The sequence below is a fragment of the Callithrix jacchus genome, chromosome 18, assembly GCF_049354715.1.
Source record: "Callithrix jacchus isolate 240 chromosome 18, calJac240_pri, whole genome shotgun sequence".
In the NCBI taxonomy this organism is placed as follows: domain Eukaryota; kingdom Metazoa; phylum Chordata; class Mammalia; order Primates; family Cebidae; genus Callithrix; species Callithrix jacchus.
In genome coordinates, this window is record NC_133519.1 from 41,982,905 (window position 1) to 42,005,094 (window position 22,190).

Sequence of the window (22,190 nt, forward strand, 5' to 3'; positions counted from 1 at the left end):
TCTTGCTGTGATCTCTGTATCATGATGTTTGGCTTCAAGCTAAAAAATCTTGAGCTACTCAAAATATGGGGCCTAATTTTTAACATAGCTTCTTAAGCTTTTGCAATTCATTGACCTAACATGTAGTTGTAACAGATAACGATAATGATGATAATAGACAACATTAGCTAGTATCTAGAGTCTAGTATCTAGTGTCTAGGTAATAGAAAACATTATGTATGTTGCTCGGTACTGTGCGAAAGGCACGATGTGTATTATCTCAATGAATTCCTGCTATACGCCAGTGAGGAAGGTGTTTGTATCCCTATTATTATTATTTTTTTTTGAGACAGAGTCTCACTCTGTTGCCAGGCTGGAGTGCAGTGGCGCGATCTTGGCTCACTGCAACCTCCACCTCCCGGGTTCAGGTGACTCTCCTGCCTCAGCCTACCTCCAGAGTAGCTGGGACTACAGGTGGGCACCACCACCACCTCCACCTGTTTTTTGTATTTTTAGTAAAGAAGGGGTTTCACCATGTTGCCCTGGCTGGTCTTGAAATCTTGGCCTCAGGTGATCCATCCACTTCAGCCTCCCAAAATGCTGGTATTACAGGCACGAGCCACTGTGCCCAGCCTGTATCCCTATTCTCTTAAAAATAGGCTTAGAGGGCCGGGCGCGGTGGCTCACACCTATAATCCCAGCACTTTGGGAGGCCGAGGCGGGTGGATCACAAGGTCAAGAGATCGAGACCATCCCGGTCAACATGGTGAAACCCCATCTCTACTAAAAACACAAAAATTAGCTGGGCATGGTGGTGCGCATCTGTAGTCCCAGCTACTCGGGAGGCTGAGGCAGGAGAATTGCCTGAACCCAGGAGGCGGAGGTTGTGGTGAGCCGAGATCACGCCATTGCACTCCAGTCCAGGTGAAAAGAGCGAAACTCCGTCTCAAAAAAAAAAAAAAAAACAAAAAGCTTAGAGGGATTAAAGACCTTGCCTCAGAGAGAAGTAGTGGGTTTAGGACTTAAATCTAGTTGCCTCTAACTGCAGAGCCTTCACTCTTAGCTACTTTGTTATACTAGGTTATCTTGGTTTTCAGTACCATTTCAATACCACTATTATGAAAAAGGAAATTCCTTCAGTCCCACAAAAAGATATGATTAGGCTAATTGCCCAGGAACTCCTTCCTCAGTCTTGGTCAAAGCCTCCACAGCATCAGTCACCCATCTCTCATTCTGCACATGTTTTGTTATATATCACACAACCTGGCGTTATTTCTGAGCCGGTGGTTATATGTTTTGATCTTTGCAACCATGTGAACCAAATTGTGGCTGGCTGTTCTTTTTTCTTTTACAGAAATCTATAATTAGATGAGGTAATAATGCTCATTAGCCCAAGTTACAAATAGTATTTCAGTATCCAGCTTCCTCCTCAGGAGAGCATCATCAACAATTAAGAATAATTGCCAACAATTGGTGAACTATTGGTTGAAAAATGTTTGCCATCATGCAGCTCTCTGCCTTTGGCCTGCCATCTGCTGAGTGCTATTTGCTTGTGTTTCTTCTGTCTTCATTCTCTATACCCTAGGGCAGCCTCTTCTTTACTTGTAATACATCTGGCTAACGCAGGCTTGTAATCTGCTTGCCTAAATATAAAAATCTAATAACAGAGCATTGAGGATTTTTAACTCATGTCTTATAGTGTATCTGTGATAACAAATAAAACCAGCTTGGTCCCTCAGAAAATGGAAGCAATTGCCTACTGGTTACAGAGTGTTCAGAGGGCTAGTCATCTTTTTATTTATTTATTTATTTTTTGAGACGGAGTTTCACTCTTGTTACCCAGGCTGGAGTGCAATGGCTCCATCTCGGCTCACTGCAACCTCCGCCCCCTGGGTTCAGGCAATTCTCCTGCCTCGGTCTCCTGAGTAGCTGGGATTACAGGCACACGCCACTGTGCCCAGCTAATTTTTTGTAATTTTTAGTAGAGACAGGGTTTCACCATGTTGACCAAGATGGTCTCGATCTGTTGACCTCGTGATCCACCCGCCTCGGCCTCCCAAAGTGCTGGGATTACAGGCTTGAGCCGCCGCGCCCGGCCAGGACTAGTCATCTTTAACCAAACATGCCTGGCTCTTTACCCTTAGCAAAGCGAGATTGAAAGTTCAAGCAAAAAGCAGGTGAAACCCCAGTTATCGTACCTAGAAACAACCATAGCAATATGCCCAGGTGAGAGTGGAAAGCTGAACATGGAAAGCTGATTGGTAAGCAATGCAGCCTGCAAACCTGAAGAATAGGGAGAAGCATTTCATATGGATATTGGAAGAATTAAATAGCTCGTGTTTTGACAATGCTTTCATATTGTTGGAGGAAGGAGTCAAGAAGGACCATATTTATTTGCGTAGGTCCTCCTACAAAATTTTTATGGATCTATAATGTTCATTATAGTTTATGAGTAAAATATTGCAAAAGGGTGATTATCAGTTTTATTCAAAAGTCCACTACCAGTGAGTGGGAGAAGATTCACGTTAGTCCGCTTAGGTAGTGGTTATAGGTAAATAGAGGCAATTGGTACTCAGTAGTACGAAGGTGTGGAATGGAAATCCTGCCCTCTCACTTACTTATTTTTCTTGGCATGGTTATTATTATTATTATTATTGCCCTCTCAGGACTGCTTTCCTGAGCGTAAGACTGGGCATAGGACAGTAGGACTAGCTGAGAGTAGGACGTTATAGTGCAGCGTTGAGATTGAGGATGACAAAGTCGAGGCCTTCTCATTTCTTACCATTTTATGTTGCTATTGCCATCTTCAAGGCAAGTCTTTTTTAAACAACTTTATTGAAGTATGCCTGAGATGTAAAATGCTGTGCATATTTAATGTATACAGCTTCATGAGTGTGGGGATGAGTATACTCCCATGAAACCTTCATCACCATCCAAGCCACAGACATATTCATCACTTCCCAAAACTTCCTCCTTTATTATCATATTCTTGTGTGTGTGTGTGTGTGTGTGTGTGTGTGTGAAGAACATTTAACACAATATCAACCCTCTCAGAAAATTCTGAGTATATAATACAGTACTGGTAGCTATTAGGCACTGTGTGGTAGACCTGTGGTAGATCTCTAGAAGGTGTTCATCTTGTATAATTGAAAGTTTGTACCCTTTGACTATAACCACCACATTTCTCCCAACCCCTCACCCTGCCAATCTCCATTCTACTCTGCTTCTATGAATTTGACTATTTTAGATTCCACATATGAGACCATACGGTATTTGTCTTTCTGTGTTTGGTTTATTTCAGGTCCATTTATGTAGCCACAGATGACAGGACCTCCTCCTTTTTTTAAGGTTGAATAATACTCCATTGTATCCACAATATTTTGACGATTGTAAATAATGCTGTAATCAATATGGGAGTGCAGAGATCTCTTTGAGATACTGACTTAAATTATTTTGAATACATACCCAGAGATGGGATTGCTGGATCATATGGTAGTTCTAGTTTTAATTTTTTAGGGACCACCATGCTGTTTTCCACAGTGGCTGTACCAATTTATTTCCCCAACAGCGTATCAGCGTTCCCTTTCGACTGCATCCTCACCAACACTTGTCATTTGTGTTTTAATAATAGCCATCCCCACAGGTATAAGGCGATATCTCATTGTGCTTTTGTTGCATTTTCCTGATGATTAGGGATATTAGGCATTTTTTCATACACCTGTTGAGCATTTGTAGGTCTTCTTTGAAACATCGTTCAGGTCCTCTGTTCCATTTTTCAAGGCAGGTTGGTTAGGTTGCTATTGACTTGTATGCATTCCTTATATATTTTGGATATTAACCACTTATCAGACATATCATTTGTAAGACAAGTTTTTATTACATACTTATGTCCAAGTACAATATCTATTATATTTTCACTGTGTCCTTTTCTGTTATGCAATGTAATCTCTTACCCAGGCGAAAGTATAAAAAACACTCAGATTACAAACCAAAAGCAGTAAACAAATACAAAATTACATTAAAGGGAAATGGTGTAAGGAAAAGAGATAGATACATTTTTATTCAATGCCTCTTATGTTACAAGCACTCTATCAGATACTTTATGTAGTTTATATCATTTCATCCTCATGATAAGCATGACAAAAGACAAATGAGGAAAATAAGGCTGTGAGAAGTGAGGGTAAGACTCTTGGTTGGCAAGTGATCTAGAGCTGGAATTTAAACTCATATGCCAAATATCCCATCATTTACCTAGACACATAAATACCACTCCATGTCATCCTATGTAAGTACAGTCTGTCATAATTTTTGTATTTTTTACTTTGTCTTGCAGACAGAGAGGTAGAATAAAATGTAGAAAAATGTGGTGTCATAGAGACCAATGAATACATAAATAAATGAATGAATAGGGTATATATATTATATACTTCAATTTCTAGACAGATTCTTTTAAAGAATTGGCACCCCAGCTGCTTGCATTTGCTCTTTATTTATTGGCTCTGGTAAACCTGTAAAGCGAGAAAAGTTTTTCCTCCCTAGTTTGCTGCTCTTCCACACCTCTTTCCTCTTATATGCTAGAATTTTTCTGTTGTTACTGTCAGTGCCCACCAAATATGACAATACAAAACTATTCCTAGCAACATACTCATGCTTAAACATAGATCTTTCTCCCATTTTAACTGATTTTTGTGTGTACTTACATTATTGTTAACTGTAAGCACAATATACAGATCTCTAGAACTTATTCATCTTGCATAACTGAAACTCTGTATACACTGAACAGCAATTCCCCACCTCCCCCTTTCTCTAGCCCCAGGCAATCACCATTCTACTTTCTGCTTCTAAGAGTGTGGCTATTTTAGATATCTCACATAAGTGGGATCATATAGTATTTGTCCTTCTGTAAGTGGCTTAGTTTACTTAGCGTAATGTCCTTAAGATTCATCCATGTTGTTGCATATGACAGGATTTTCTTCCTTTTTATTACTTAATAATACATTTTCTTTATCCATTCATTTGTTGATGGACATTTAGGTTGCTTCCACATCTTGGCTATTGTGAATAATGCTGCAATGAACATGGAAGTGCAAGTATTGCTTTGAGATCTTGATTTAAATTATTTTGGGTAAATACCTAGAATTGAGATTGCTGGATGATATGGTAGTTCTATCTTTAATTTTTTGAGGAACCTCCATACTGTCTTCCATAGTGGCTTCACTGTTTTACCTTCCTACCAACAGTGCATCAGGGTTTCAGTTGCTCCCCATTCTCACCAACACTTGTTAGTTTTTATTTTATCTTATTTTTTTAGGAATAGCCACTTTAACGGGTATGAGGTTATGTCTCATTACAGTTTTGGTTTGCATTTCCCTGGTGACTAGTGATGTTGAGCACCTTCTCATGTATGTGTTGGTCATTTGTATGTCTTCTTTGGAAAAATGTCTGTTCAGGTGTTTTGCCCATTTTTAAATTGAGGTTATTTTTTTCTATTTAGTTGTAGAAGCTCTTAAAATATTGTGGGTATTAACCCATTATTAGAGACATGATTTGCAAATATTTTCTCCTATTCCAGAAGTTGTTTATTCACTCTTGATTGTTTTATTTGTGGCACAGAAGCTTTTTAGTTTGATGTAGTTCCACTTCTCTATTTTTAATTTTCTTGCCTGTGCTTTTGGTGTGAGATCCAAGAAATCATTGTCAAGGCCAATATCATGAAGCTTTCCCCCTATATTTTTATTTAAGTTTTTTTGTGTTGCTATAAAGGGATACCTGAGAGGAGGTAACTTATAAAGAAAAGAAGTTTATTTGGCTCATGGTTCTGCAAGCTATACAAGAAGCATGGCACCAACATCTGTATCTGGTGAGGGCCTCAAGCTGCTTGAGTTCATGGCAGAAGGGGAAGGTGAGCCAGCATGTGCCGAGATCATGTGGTGAGAGAGGAGGCAAGAGAGAGATGGGGGCCATACTCCTTTTGAACAATCAGCATTTACTGGAACTAATGAAGTGAGAACTCACACAATACCTTGTAGGATGGCACCAAGCCATTCATGGGGAATTTGCCTCCATGATCCAAACACCTCCCATTAGGCCCTACCTCCAATACTGGGGATCAAATTTCAACATAAGATTAGGAGGGTCAAAGAAACCAAACTCTTGTAATTTGTAATTTTCTTTAAGGAGTTGTATAGTTCCAGTTCTTATGTTTAAGTCTGAAATCCATTTTGAATTGATTTTTCTGTATGGTGTAAAATAAAGGTCCAGTTTCATTCTTTTGCATGTGATCTAGTTTTTGTGCAAATGTTTTCCCAATATTGTTTGTTGAAGAGACTATCTTTTCCTTGTTGTGTATTCTTGGCATCTTTATTGAAGATCAATTGACCACATATCCTTGGATTTATTTCTGGGCTTTCTGTTCTGTTCCATTGGTCTATATGTCTGTCTTTATGCCAGTGCCATTAAAGTTTTGATTACTGTAGCTTTGTAATATGTTTTCAAATTAGGAAGCATGAGACAGCTTTATTCTTCTTTTTCAAGATTGCTTTGATTATTCAGGATCCTTTGTAGTTCCATATTAAAGATTATTATTGCTATTTCTGTTAAAAATACACTTGGGATTTGGGGGGGATTGCACTGAATATGCAGAAGTTTTGGGTAACATGGACATTTTAACATATTAAATATTTCAATTCATAAACAAGGGATAGCTATTTATGTGTAGCAGCAAAAAAAAACTATAAACAAATTCAGTAAATTGCAAAAAAAAAGTTAATGTGTTTCTATATACTAACAACAAATGATCTAAAAATGAAATTTACAAATCAATCCCATTTACAATAGTATCACAAAGAATAGAGTACTTTGGAATAAATGGAACCAAAGAGATACAAGTTTTGCTTTCTAAGAACTATAAAACATTCTTGATCTCCTTTTAACAAAACTTGACCTATTCTCTCGGACTCTGTTAGGTCAAGGGAAGGCGAATGTGGTAAATAGACACTAACTGAGTTATAAATGGCTTACTGGTTTGTCTGCTCACATATTGACCAGGAATACTTTAACCCAAAGGTTTAGGTAGTAAGGTAATATGGACTGAACTGCCTACTGATGAAATATATATATATTATATATTTTTCGAGATGGAATTTTGCTCTTGTTACCCAGGCTGGAGTGCAACGGCGCAATCTCAGCTCACTGCAACCTCCGCCTCCTGGGTTCAGACAATTCTGCCTCAGCCTCCTGAGTAGCTGGGATTACAGGCACGTGCCACCATGCCCACCTAATTTTTTGCATTTTTAGTAGAGAGGGGTTTCACCATGTTGACCAGGATGGTCTCGATCCCTTGACCTTGTGATCCACCCGCCTCAGCCTCCCAAAGTGCTGGGATTACAGCATGAGCCACTGCGCCCGGCCCTGATGAAGTATTTTTAAATGAATATAAAAAAATTTGTAAACTGCAACACACATTATCAGGTGTAAATACAAATATTCTTGGAAAACCTCTCTGAAATGTTAAAGTAATTCCATGAGAAGACATCATTTCAGATTTCCTAGTATTTCAGCATAACATGCTTTTCAGTGAGTATGGATAAATACGGTTTGGGAGAAAGTACAATAAGAAGACAGTGGAACTTTTTTGGATTATTTACCACGTGCTTATGATTTGCATGCATGATTTCATTTGATCCTCTTTCAAACTCTTTCAGGTAGATGTTTGTCCCATTTTACAGATGAGGAAATTAAGGCTCAGGGTAGTAGCATTCAGGTTCCCTCAGTGCAAGGCTGGTTGTGCAGCTGGATCCATTTGCCTTGAAGCCAGTTCTTTTCCCTTTACACACCAGGTGGCCAGCCAGGGAATTGGTGGAGTACGAAGGGTGAGTAGATCTGAAAGCTGAGTGGGGCCTTGTGAATTATAAGCTGCTCTGCCCGGGAAGGTTTCCTGGGAGAGTGAGGTTGAAGAAACTGCTTAATATAACTGAACTGAATAACTGAAACATTTCAGTTATTGCCAAATGTATAGCCAAAAATCAGGTTAAAGTAGTGCTGAAATTAGTCTTACAGGTTGCTTAACTGTTCTCAGCTGCGTTTTGTTGTCTCCAAGCTCACCTAAGAAGTCCTCTAGTGGTGGGCCTGGGGTCCTGAGGATGGCTTAACAAGCAGGGAGGTAGGGCCTCCACATGATTTTCCTGCGGTTCCCAGCGACTTTCTGTCCTGACAGTCACGGAAGGATTTAGTCTATTGTTTTTTGTTTGTTTTTTAAATTATAGAACAACTACTTCAGCTTGCTAAAAGGCCATCTCCTTTCTATATAGTCGCCTGTAGGTTCTGGTTATATGAGGATAACCTGGCTGAGTGACTTGAAGATGTTCTCAAGTGTCCACAGATCCTTTTGTTTTTCCTTACTGTGCCCTTGCTGTCATTTATTCTGTTCTCCTAAGAACATCGGCACACTTGATCTTCTAAATTTCAGCTCATGATATATTTACTATTAACTGAAGCCCAGGCTTATGTTTTAGTATGGCAATTAGTGGGAGACCTGTTTTAATTGAAAGTGATTAAATTCATCTGGGGTGAATAGTATGAAACACATGAGCCCTAAAGGTGTTTGCAATTGGCATGGAATTCTGGCAGGTGCCAAGCTTAACTGCATTATCATCTGGTATCTCTTGCTGTTGACTTATTAAAACTGGATCTAAAAAATGTAATAATCTTTTATCCTTAAAACAGATCTTTCCATTATGATAAAATTCCTGCTGGTAGTCTTCTGATGAGGAGGTTTCCCCTGTGGCCACGATCCCACAGTGTCCCTACAGTACAGACAACTCAACCCATGGTGGCTAGTCACAAAGACTCACAAAACCTCCAGGACACTGTCAGTCCCAGCAAAACCTTATCCGGCTTTGTTCCCTTCCCACGCACCATGGTCAGTTACTGGATAATTGAGCCTTATCATAATGGGTGGTGAAAAGAAGTCCACGGCTGATGCAGGAAAGGGTAGAGCCCCTGGGCATGGTTTTGGAATACCCTAGTGTCCTCTGACCTTATCCTTTGTCGTAATGAAAAACTTCCTGGCTTCTAGTATTAGGGCTCTCCCTGGGGTCATTCTGACTTCCTTATTCTAAAATCAAAATAGATAACAGGCAGATAATGGAAGTTTTCGGACTTTCTCCTTCCATTGTTTTAGCGAAGGAAGAAGACACACACCGATCCTCCATCACACACTCAGTTCTATTTTGGCACCTGGTAACCGTCAGGGAAACCTGATAAACTTGAAAGTGTTGTTTCCCAATCACCTTCAGAGCGGGAGAGACGCTTTCCTGCTAACTTTATCCATGGGACTGAAGAAAGGGAGAGTGTGCTCACAAGCACAAACAGGAAAGCCTTACATCACGGAGTGGCGTGGGGAGGAGTCTGCTCCTCGCTCGCTCGCTCGCTCGCTCCCTTTGTGGCCCGAGTCGCGCGCACCGGCGGCGGCGGCGGCGGCGGCGGCGGCGGCGGCGGGGGCAGCGCGGCGCGTGTCTGTGCGCGGCGGCCGCTCGGGACCCGAACCCGGGCGAGGCGCCGCGGGGCTGAGCCCAGCAGACACCGCGTTGGCCTCCGAGCAGGGCGCACCATGCAGCCTTCGCGCACCGGAGAGAAAACTGAGAATGAAATTGCTTTGGCAAGCTAAAATGGTAACGAGAGCTCTCTGCCTTCTCCCGAGGCTTCTCTGGTGGGGAATCTTCTCCCGCTTTCGCTGGGCGTGTTTTGGACTCCCTCGGAGTGATCCGATTCCATACTTGTGAGCTAAAGCTCTCTCCCTCCGCTTTGTATTCCTCTCTCTGCTATCTTCTCCCTTTCAACCATACCCACTTTCTCAGCAAATTGCCTGTGGTGTGTCTGGGGCAGATGCATGTCAGAAGGGGAGTACTTGGAAGGAAAAAGAACTGTTAGTCTAGGTGAACCGCGGAGCGCTTCTGCGTCCCAGCGGCTCTTTAACACAAACCTCAGGTTTAACTGGGGCATAGAAATCCAGGGGGTCGCTGCGTAGAGTTGAGTAGAAGCTGCCTGATGATGTGTTGCTTTTTCTGCACTTGCCAGATTATTTTACGGAAATAAAAACTTTCCACCCCCGCTAACTTTGTGGGCTCCAGACAATGAGGAGAAAAAGACAAGCAACCACTTCCAAAGGAGTGAGGACTCTTGGCATTTTAAACAGTTGTTTGTGTCTGAGTTTAAAATCTGGTTTGTTCAACGACTGAGCCATTTTAAAAAGTACAAACTTTTTTTTTCCCCCAAAGAATTATTTTTTCTTTCACTTAAGAGGGACAAGTTAATCAGGACTAAACTGCAGTTTCTTTATGAAGAAAAAGCAAGACTTCAAACAAACTATTTATGTGAGCAAGTCTAGGAAAAATAACTAAATGGCAAAGTCCAGGGATCCCGATACCACAGGAAGGGGCTACAAGCCAAGAAAATCTCAGCATTCCCTCTATCAAAATGTGTCGTGCATTGCTCGGATGGTAATATTTCGAACAGCCCGTCTTGTGCCCTGAGTGCTGTTGTAAGCAGCAGAGCAGCTGGGATAGATTGTGGTTAGCAGAGAGGCAAAAAAAAAAAAAAAATACTCGTTTTCTTTCTCTTTATCCCATCCTTGGCAGAGCTCGATTCAGGACTGGGGTGAAGAGGTAGAGGAAGGAGCTGTTTACCATGTCACCCTCAAAAGAGTCCAGATTCAGCAGGCTGCCAATAAAGGAGCAAGATGGCTGGGGGTGAGTAAAGCTGGCGAGATGCTGAACCTGGGAATTTCAGTGTCTGTTGTTCTGTGAATATCATTATTATTTAACGGAGGCAGGCTTTTTTCCCCCGCTCTTTCGGCCTTAGAAAATGCTAATGATCAAGTGTTTGCACTAGCTGAACAGGTCTCTTTTTGTATTTAATGTTTTCAAAAGTATCTTCCCTAGGTTTGTCAAAAATTCAGATCCTCTTAGATTCATCTTGAGGTCTTTGGCAAATAGATTGGGGGTGGGGTGGCAGAAAATGACATACAGAATACAGGCCCAGAGAGTGGGATTCTCTTAGGCAAGAGCCATAAGCAACTTTGCCCAAAAGGCACCCTTTTCTCTCTCTGCCCTCTCTCTGTTGATGCTGTCAGTGTCTGCCTTGCTCCTGTAGCTCTAGGAGGTACCCAGAAGGCTCAGGAGACAGACCATTCCAAGTCTGCCTCTTTTGAGGGGTGGCAGATTTCCTATTGTGATCTCTTTTCTATATTTTGGGAGGAGACAAATGGATGCTTAGTGGCCACGACTTTGTGTGTAGAATAGTGGGCCTTTGGAAAAATGCTGCTTCTGTAAACAAGACTCTTTTCCACTGAGATTCTAAAATACTGCATCAGGTCATGCAAGTTTTTAGGTGTAACGTAGTAGATCCTTCAACACATCCTATATAAAGGGAATGTGAGAAATGGAAAGCTTGGTGACAGGATCACTACTTGAGGAAGTGTCAAACGTGGAAGAACGAAGGGATTCTTGGTCAGGAAAGAGAAGTAATTCTCAGACCAAGCAGTGAGAGGCAACCCAAAAAGCCTTGAGAGGAAAAATAATGGTTGGCTGAATAGAGGGGATGAAGTGTGATTTCACCTGGCTGGCCTTATTCTGGCTGATGGGCTTGAGGAGTGATAAAGATTTACGCACTTGCATCTCATCTTTACCGGCTTTGAGTCTCCAAAAACTCAGAATATTTTGAGCAGCGTTCAGAGGTGGAGTGTGAAGAGGGAACGGGCACAAAATTGCGTAGGACCTCGTGTTAAGAGTAGAGGTAATGTGTGACTTGTAACTCCCGGGAATTTAAGGCAGGATGATGGCGGATGGCTGGCAGCAATCACTTCCTCTGCCGTGGGTCTGCTGACACAGGCATTCATTGCCTCAGGCTTCCCCAGCTGCTTCAGTGCAGGCCTTTCCTGCTACTGTACTTTGGGCTGAGGTATCACCCACGAAGGCCATAAACTCTTAATGATATCTACAGGTGTGGTCTGAAAAGACAGGAGCCTTTCAGTGAGAACTAGAGGTCTTCAGTTACCAAGTACCTACCTTCCTCAGAATATGATTTTAAGATTAATTATGTGCATCACCAGCAGACCTGGATAGGGAAAGCAGAACTAGACTTCTGACAAGTCACCACTTTGTTTTGGTGGTTGTATGAATTTCATTTAAATGTGGCGTCCATGTGGTTTGGCCTCTAGCTATTTTAGAATGATTCACAACTTCTGAACCAGTTGTCTTCAAAAGGGTTATTACATTTTTTTGGTGTCAGGTTATTCTTCTCTTCCTAATGAGACTGTGTTGCTTGGGTGCCTGTTTTAGTTTTTGGCCACATACAACACTAGTGATGAGTAAGTCATGGGAAATGGAGGGATTCATGCTATAGGCCCCACATCTACAAACTGTCATGTATTTCGATGCTCAGAGGTATTTGGTAATCCCTATGGACTGTTCTCTTCACTGGACTTCACTTCTTTTCTTCTCTCTCCCTTCTCCCAGTGTTCTCAAATTTATACAGAGTTTAGAGTTAGTTCACCCTGGATTTCATAGCAGATGTGAAATATTGAGGAGGATAATGTGGAAAGATTGGTTCTAGTTGATGGAGGAATCTGTCCCCCTCGCCCCCATTTCAATAAAGTGTGATTTACTGCTACCAGCCTGCTCCTTAACTGGAAGTTCCCAGGTGCTCTCCAGCTCTCATCTACATGTTTTCTTGTCTAAGGTGTCCTGTTGGGAAGTTCTGTTTTTGTCCTTGAAAATTCCAGACTTAATTAAATGTGACTCAACCCATTGAGCCATAGCAATTACAAAACCTTTCTCTTTAGAACCGAGTGGCTTCCCCATGTTTGTTTTCCTGTAGTCCAGTAACCCTTTCAAAATTCTTCAAAGTAACTAGTTTTAGAGATACTAGAGAATGAGGTCAGGTGAGGAAATTACTGCAGTATGACAACAACCTTCTGAGGAAGGTGGTGTTATGATTCTCTCTCTCTCTCTCTCTCTCTCTCTAACATGAGGAAACTAATGCCCAGAGAGGTTAAATTGCTTGCCAGGGTCACACAGCTATGAAGTGGTAAACACCAGATTCAAACCCAGATGGTTAGCTCCTTGTTATGAAGAATTTCCTGGGACCTTAAGGCTGTTTCCATAGTAGTAGAAAAGAGCATTGGCTCAAAAGACTGAGGGTGCTTTGGGTGTGCTTTTCCCTAGATTTTGCAAGACCTGAGAGATGTGGCTTTCTTCATGTCTAGAATGATAACTTGAGCTGCAAATTGAGATATTTGTTGTGAAGCTATGTATCTCATTGATTAACTCATTTTGGAGGTTTAAAACAGGGCAGGTCTCTTGACCTCGTGATCCACCCGCCTCGGCCTCCCAAAGTGCTGGGATTATAGGCTTGAGCCACCCCGTCTCTACTAAAAATACAAAAAATTAGCTGGGCATGGTGGCACGTGCCTGTAATCCCAGCTACTCAGGAGGCTGAGGCAGGAGAACTGCCTGAACCCAGGAGGCGGAGGTTGCAGTGAGCTGAGATCGTGCCATTGCACTCCAGCCTGGGTAACAAGAGCGAAACTCTGTCTCAAAAACAACAACAGCAACAAAAAAAAACAGGGCAGGTCGAAGATACAATGATACGTATGAGGGTATGCAGCACACGAGGGTATGCATAGCTTTGTTATGTGTCTGTAATGCTTATTCCAAATGCCTAAAAGATGGAACATAATTTTTGTATTTTCGAGTACTCAGATCTCAAAACATAATTAAGATTCAATTTTGGGGAGGACAGCAAAATAATTTACAGCTCCTCAGATGTGAAGTATTATACAGTCCAAAACATTTAGGTCATTCTCTTCCGTTCTGTCTGTTAAATTGTGTGTTCAGTTGATCCTTTGAAGTAAAACTCTGTGTTTGGTTGGAAAACTACAACCAAGTGCGTCCCAGGCCCAGTTGACTTACACATGCTGCTGCATCCTTGCCCACTGAGAGTGAAGTTCTGTCGGCAACCTTGAAAAACCAAATACTACTGAAAGGCTGACCCGTTTTCCCTTTATGATAACATCTTAGGCTGCAATAATGTTACCCACCGATAATTCTCAAAGAAAAATGACTTCAATTATGTCACAAAATTACAAAAATCTTAGAACTGGAAGAGACAGTAAAGAGCAATTTTGGGTCTGGCCCAGTGGCTCATTCCTATAATCCCAGAATTTTGGGAGGCCAAGGCAGGCTAATTACTTGAGGCCAGGAGTTTGAGACCAGCCTGGGCAACATAGCAAGACCCCATCTCTACTAAAAAAATAAAAATAAAGTTAAAAAATGAGCTGAGTGTGGTGGCATGTACCTGTAGTCCCAGCTCCTTGGGAGGCTGAGGTGGGAGGATCATGTGAGCCGGGGTGATCAAGGCTACAGTGAGCCATGATTGCTCCGCTGCACTCCAGCCTGGGTGACAGAGTGAGACTCCATCTTTGAGAAAAGAAGTAATTTGACCCAGACATTCACTTATCTTGCAAGTTTTGGAAGAGCAAAGGGTCAAAACTTGTTATTTGTCTTTGGTCCCAGGGTTGTAGTTATATATGAATGGATAATGTAGCAATGAGTTAAGAAAATATCAGTATCCTCTGGAAGCAGGAAGTGTACCATTTCAGGATGAATACTCAAAGGGACAGAGTAAAAGGATTCAACTGTTAGGGAAGGGCTTTGGTGTCAAGAGTTCATGCTGCTGTCTTCAGAGTATGACAGACTCAGGGTCCAAAAATATGTCAAGCCTAAGATAAGTTCCAAGTGCAGATATTCATTTTACAAGCAGGATTGTGAGTACTAGGTCACCTCTGCAAAATCTGTGGGCAGTGGAATGGTCAGTGGTTAGGCATGTGGCTCCTCTCAGTCCTGTACTTCCGTGGTCATGCAGTCCTTGTGGTAGGGCACTGGGCCATTCTGCCCTGTGTCCAGTATTTGTCATACCGTTTCCCATGTTTTGTGGGGCTGAGTTGAAATGCAGGCTAGCTGGGAGACTGGTAAAGTGAGTGAAACAGAATGGAGGAAGTTGAATATATGTAGGCATAAAAGAAACTAGAAACATTAGGTAATAGAATGTGGCCTTTGGGGAAATCATGGCCAATCGTGGGTTGTGCAGGTACAGTGGTAAGATAACCATTTGTCACATCTGGATTGAGACGTTGACTCTCACTTGGATGTTCTATTTGGGTTGACTCTACCCGGCATTTCCGTGTTGTTGCTATCCATGTTGCCTTCAAATGGCATACAGTTCCTGGAGTTTTCAGTTAATTTCATTTCCGGGAACCTTGTCTAATCTCCCAGCTTTGAATGAGGCATCTCCTTTCTGTGCTCCAGAGGCATTCTCTGCCTCCTGGTTGTGCATTTACCTCACTCTGTTGTAATTGCCTGACTACTTCTTAGTTTTCTCCCGTTGGACTGTCAGCTTGCAACCATGGCCATCTAGTTGGCAGAAACTCAATACATGTTTGTTGAATGAGTAGATCATGCCTCATCCTTCTTTGAGGGACTGATATTGTCTTTATAAGTATGAATGCATGGTTGCTTCTCATTTAAAACAAAGTGTACATGAAGATGTTCACTTGCAGAGAAGAAGAGAGGGGCATGGGAGCCAGGAAAATCAATTAGATAATGATTATAGCTGTCTTACGCCCTTTATGGAACAAAGCAGGACACAAAGGTATCAATGATTCATTTTAATGAACATTCCCCAGTGCCTTTTAAAACTAAGAGGTCTAGTTGTACCTCTCTTGCTGCTGAATGTTGAAGGAAGAACAGCAATGCATGAGTTAAAGTGTTGGCTAGCATTGCAATTATGTGTGGTTGGAAAGTGCAGGAGTGGCATTTTAGAACCGTAAGGAGATAAGCCCTAGAGGAGCCTTCAGTTTACAGTTGGTCATCCTTGTTTTCATCTAGGAAAACAGGCCCTTGGGTTGCATTATATGTGTCTATTGGAATGTTTAATTTAGGCTTTAGAAAGTCGATTTCAAAATTTAGCAGCCATCTGTAAATGAGCCAACTAGTATTTTTAATTTTGACCTTAGAAATATGTTTTTAAAATAATTAATCCAATAATAGGGTCACCTCTACCAATCAAGAAAATACAGTAATTTGAATTGCCTGAGATATTATTACATTGGATCCTTTTGCTGCCTTCAGAATCTATTGGGATCTGTGTTAGGAATATGTGACATGTAATCAAGAATATCCATTTCAGTTCTCCAATCCAGGGAGTACCCAACTGAGTTCAGAATACGTGTCAACACCCAGCAGATACATAATGGCATAAATATAAGAGGCACATTCATTCCTTAATACTTAAAAGTATATATTATGTTAAAACAATTTTATGAACATATTTTATCTTATTTCTGTGAAATTATAAAGAAAAAGCCTCTTGGAGTTTTACTCTTAGAAAGAAAATGAGGGAAATAAGGTAAATACTGTGACTTTTCACTTTAGAACTTAGCTGGAATTTGTCACTGTCCAATCTCACTCGTTTTAGTTTCCTTTGTCCGGAGTATACAAATCTCTTTAAGCTTCCCCCTTCTAAATAATCAGAATCTTTTGAGTGTCTTACATATTTTATGTTAAGATATGCAGAAATACACTACATAGTAAAACATTCTAATTTGTACCGTCATATGCTTTTTACATAAAACATTAATTTCTATAAACAGAGCAAGAAAAGTATTGGTTAAATGGTGGAAGATAAGAAGCATTGCTTCATTTCGCCAGAGAAGCTCAGCTCTGTGTCTGATTTGCCCATGGGTGTGGCTATCTCCACAGAGTTGATGTGGAGTTCTTTGGAGATTTTGGCAGTTTCTGGGTCATTTGCTAGTAAACACATCCAGTGTGAACTCTCTCACTGCTGTTGCATATTTGTGTATGATTCTGTCATTTGTATTTGAGCCTGCTAACCTCTCCTTCATACTATTCATTTATTAGCAAAAGCTACATTATGTCAGACACCATGTTAAATCTTGAGAATACAAAGTAAAATGCTCCTTGTTCTAGAGGAACTTGAGGGAGACAAAGTTAAACTAGTTACAATATATTGTGGTAAGTGTGACCATTGCTAGGGGAGCCCAGAATCGGGCATTTAAATCAAGTGAGAGTGACAGGTGGGCAGTCCAGGAAGGCTGCACAGAGGAGAGGGCCCATCAGTAGAGAAGTGACAGATGAGTAGGAGTTAAATAAGGGCTAGGGCCCTGGAGGCCAGCATTCCAATCAGAGATCACAGCCTGTGGGAAGGCATGGAGGCCTGAAATGAGGCTTCCCATGTGAGGCTCAGCCTGGGGAAGAGGTCAGGGAACCTGATGGGAAAGGGGCAAGAAATGGGGCTGGAGAGAAAGGCATGAGTCATGTCGTGGAGAACCTGGAGTGCTAAGCTATGGAATCTGCTTTATCTTTAATGATAGCATAGTCATTGAAGAGTTTTAAGCAGAGTGGTGTGGTCAGATTTGCATTTTAGAATAATGATTGACAGCTGCAGGGGAGATGCACAGAAGGGAGCCAGACTGGAGCATGCGGACCGCAGAGGAGGCTTTTTTTTAGTGGTAATGAGGTCAAGAAAGAGGGATGAGAGCCTGACTAAAGCTGTGGCGGCAGAGTGGACAAGGTAGGTGGGGATGAGTGTAGGCGGGGCGCAGGGCAAGGAGTCCTGGCCGGCACACTGGTTTCAAAGAGCAGGTCAGCAAAAGGCTTTCTGGAGTCAGTGATCCTCTTCTCACTGGGTGAAATGTACGGGGGAGACTTCAGGTCAGCCTTCCTCGATATACACTAGCAAATGCCTGCGTTCCTCTCAGAAGGCTCGGCAGAAAGACCAGATCCAGGCATGCCTGATGTGGCCTGTCTAGAGATGAAATCTCAGTTTAGGCTCACCATGAACAAGGCAGAAAGCACTGCTTGACTTCTTAGATTCCAGAGAACTTTGCAGAGCTTGTGGTTTCCTTTTCTTTCTTCCTTTCTTTTTTTAAAGTCTTCTGTTTCCCTACAAACCAAACAAATTGAATCTGTAGACCATGGAGCGCGAATAAATATGGAACCCGCAGGACTATGATTACAGAGTTGTGTTTTAGAAAACAGCAGTTAAACTTATAATTGAGTTGTTAGGGACACAAGACATTTTATGGTTAGTGTCCTGATCTTTTTTCATCTTCCTACACAATGCCTGTAAATTCTCAGTGATAACTTTTTGTCCTAGCTGCTGACATTAATGCTCTTGAAGGTTCACTCTGATTGCTAATTCTCACTCCTCGTATAAAAGAAACATTGTAGTAAGATCCAGTGCTTCCTTCGTTGATTGCTACTACCTCTCAGTCTCACTCTCTCGCTCAAATATACACACAGCCTATATATGAAAATGTCTTCTCACATTTTATTTTTCTAGGATTTGGTTCATCTTTATAAAGACACTCATGGCCTCTTCTACATAGCTGATCAAAGCTTGACTTTGCTTGGTTTCCCTTAATTGTGTCATTATTGAGATTGTTTGACTTTACTCTGAAAACTGCTTTTAGTTTGCAAAAAGAATAAAAACAGAGGAAGAAAGGAAGGACTAAAAGTAGAACAAGCTTACAACATTTGGTAGAAGACACCACCTTGTAGGAAGCTCAGTCTTGTACAGAGACAGAGAGAATCATGTCATTTCCCACTGATCCTTTTGTCTTATCATTGTAGAAATACCTGTGCCTTTCCACCGATGTGACTGCCCATTTTTCCCAATGCTTTGGGCCTCTGGCTGGCCTGTTTCCTCAAAGCCACCTTCTCCTTTAAATGATGCAGTGGGTGACTTCTGTTGGTAACAGTGGTGGTGGTTGTGGTGGGGTGGGGAGTTGGTGGTGGTTCTAGATCTTTTTTTAACTCTCACAGACTCATTACCCTACATTTTCTAGCATTTAATTGCTTATGCCATCTGTGGTCCATTCATTTGAATTTGTTTCAACACAGTTAATCTAATCCTATGTAAACTGCCTCAGAAGTTTTTTTATGTTTTTCTTTCCTGCAAAGAATTCAGCAATTCAACTTTTTCCCCCTTGTTTCCTGCTGATTTAAATACTCATTTTCATCTTTTGTAAAAATGAAGCCAAGGCTGAGTATTTCCAGTTTCTTAATTCTGAAGACACTTTGAAGTCAAAAAGCAAACCTTTTCTTCTAAGGGTAGGATGTCTTTGGTCAGCTGTATCAACTGAATCTCTCCACAACCCTCTTGCTAGCAATTCTCCCCTAGTTATATGCTGTTCTTATGCCTGTAACTTCTGTCACCACTGGTGATAGAGCTAGTCTGTGGACAATATTTATCTAAGAAAAGAACATTTAAGTATGTAGGTAAAAATAACTGAAACTGGATTAGACATTGGCTAAAAATAAAATGCTTTATAGTCATGACTTTTCCAATTAAAATTGCAGTACTTGGCTGAGCACGGTGGCTCACGCCTGTAATCCCAGCACTCTGGGAGGCCCAGACAGGCAGATCCCTTGAGGTCAGGAGTTCAACATCAGCCTGGCCAACATCATGAAAACCTGTGTCTCTGCTAAAAATACAAAAATTAGCCAGGCGTGGTGGCAAGAGCCTGTAATCCCAGCTGCTGGGGAGGCTAAGGCAGGAGAATAGTCTGAACCTGGGAGGCGGAGGTTGCAGTGAGCAGAGATGGTGCCACTGCACTGTAACCTGGGCAACAGAGCGAGACTCCATCTCAAAAAACAAATTAAATTGCAATACTTGAAGTTGTGTATTGAGATAACTGATACTTCTAAACAGAAGACTCAGGTAATTGAAGCATTTGATTAGTTTGTGAAGCACAGGGAGAAAGACTTGCTACTTTCTGTCCAAAGGTTGACTCCTTCTAAAAACATGACACAATAAACACATCTGTTTTAAAAATGATTTTAGGGCCCAGTACCATCAAGGCCTGGCTGGGGAATTAGCCTAGTTGGGGACTTCGCAAACACTGGCACCTCCTGGCTGCTATTCCTTTTCAGAGGTATATTCAGCAGGAGCCCTGGTCTAGGGAGGTAGCTTAGTGCAGTGGTCAAGAACCTGTGCTTTAGAGCCAGACTTGAATGCAAAACTCACCTCTGCCACATGTGAGCTATACAAGCCTGAACTGTGAAGTTACTTAGCCCCTCTAGGCCTGAGCTCCTTGCCTGTAAAGAGAATAGCAGTGCCTTCCTGATGGAATGGCTGTGAGGAGTAAATGAGTTATGTATGTAAGGTGCTTGGCACGGTGCCTAAGATATGGTGTGCACTCACTAACTGAGTGGTAAGGCTCTCATCAGCACCTCACTGACAGGGCCCTCTTGAACCCTGTCGTGGAACCTTGGAGAGACCTGGGTGGCTTTCTTATTTGGTCCCCTGAAGCTTGAGGTTATATGTAACCCCAGATTGCTTGAGAAACAGTATTAGCAAGGTTTTAAGACATGTCATTGACATCCCTCTCTCATTTTGCACATTTGAGAGGCAGGAACAATCATGACAGCATTTAGTGATCTTTGTATATTAGAAGTAATCCCAGCACTTTGGGAGGCCGAGGAGGGTGGATCACGAGGTGAAGAGATCGAGACCATCCCGGTCAACATGGTGAAACCCCGTCTCTACTAAAAATGCAAAAAATTAACTGGGCATGGTGGCGCGTGCTTGTAATCTCAGCTACTCGGGAGGCTGAGGCAGGAGAATTGCCTGAACCGAGGAGGCGGAGGTTGCAGTGAGCCGAGATCACGCCATTGCACTCCGGCTTGGGTACAAGAGCGAAACTCTGACTCAAAAGAAAAAAAAAATAGAAGTAACATCTATTGTATTTTCTCTGGCTCCTTGAATAATGAAAGACTGCATTATTCCTTGGGCTATAACATTTTACATTTGAAATTCCTTCAATTTGTTTGTATTATTTTTGTGTTTTAAAAATATTTTATTGCTTAACAGTGGGCCATATTCTGTCTTCTGTTTTGCCATTTCTGACAGAAAAATCAGAGGATAGGAAATAATTTTTCTAAAAACTGCTTGGTAAGCATTATGCTAATCTTTCTTAATAGGACATAATTTAGGATGCTAGCAAATTGTTCTTGCCCCATCAATTTCAAGTCTTGGACTAAACTACATGCAATAAAGATAACATTTCTTACTGTGCCACATGTTGATTAGATAATACAATGCCTGATCCCCAAGCCAGGGATGAGCTGAATTGCTTGTGAGGTTGTAACTTTCTGAATCTTCCATTTCCTCACCTATGAAATGGCCACATAATATCTGCTTTTACTCTGCATGAGTTTTGTGAGGATCACATGAGTTAGTGTCAATAAAAATACTTTTTAATGTGTAAGTTGTTGTACAAATATAAGGAGGTTCTTACTGGCTAATCTAGAGGCCTTTCTTTTTTCTCTCTACTCACCACCTAAGTGCTTCTCATTAGTCTTGCCTTTCTTCCCTCATTCCAGAGGCCATCGTGTCCACTTTCTTTTCTTCCCACTTGCTGATTACCTAACGAGAGGTACCGTTCAGCAAGGAGTAGTGCTTCCTCTGCTTCCGCCGTGTCCCCACTGGGATTCCAGCTGCATTGGGAATGCTGACAGGAAGCCTTCTGTAGATTGGCCGTGGGAAAGAATACCCCACTCACAGGATTCTTAAGACAATTGCAGTGGGTATCTTGTGTATGAAAACGTTCTATTTTTTCGTGTATTCTTCTTTTCCTTTCTGGTACTCTGAATGGCTGTGAGAAGGGTGGTAAAACGGATGCACCAAGGAATGGAAAGTGCTTCCAGCCTTGCATAGGTGCTGGAAAATTAACTTTTGGTCTAAAGCCCAGTCCTGATGTAGGACTTGAACTCATGACCTAATGCCAGAGACAGGAATGTTACCAACTGACCAACATTGACCCTCATAAAATGTAGGCATTTGAAACACTTCCTTTGAGTAGTCCTGTTGCTGCTTTCTATGTTTTCTTCTCTCTTTGAGTGGTTTCCAGCAGTGCTCCTGGCCTCCCTATTAGGAACAGAGTTTAAAAAATCTATTTTTCTCACTGTCTTTCCCTTTGCTGATTATAGCTGCTTCCTTCTTGCTTTCCATTTGTCTTGTGTGAGTTCCTTTTTTTGTTCCTGTTCCCTTCCTGTCCTTCTTCTGACTTAAAAATAGATTCCAGGGTCTTTGGCTGCTCGGCCACAATCTGACCTTCGTTCTATTCATGT

At 41.7% G+C, this 22,190-nt stretch overlaps 1 protein-coding gene across 4 annotated transcripts in view; it reads left to right on the forward strand.

Annotated features, from left to right (window-relative positions):
- RGL1 (ral guanine nucleotide dissociation stimulator like 1) overlaps window positions 1-22,190 on the forward strand; it is a 303,693-nt gene that overhangs the window by 173,582 nt on the left and 107,921 nt on the right. For 2 of the 4 annotated variants that reach the window (XM_054247899.2, XM_002807704.5), the window contains exon 3: window positions 10,617-10,727. The exons of 1 other annotated variant lie outside the window; for it this stretch is intronic. In XM_054247899.2, coding sequence (XP_054103874.1) covers window positions 10,617-10,727 — 111 coding nt within the window. Of the gene's footprint in view, window positions 1-9,428; window positions 9,651-10,616; window positions 10,728-22,190 lie in introns of those variants that run through there. One more of the 4 variants, XM_035280226.3, reaches the window with a different exon arrangement.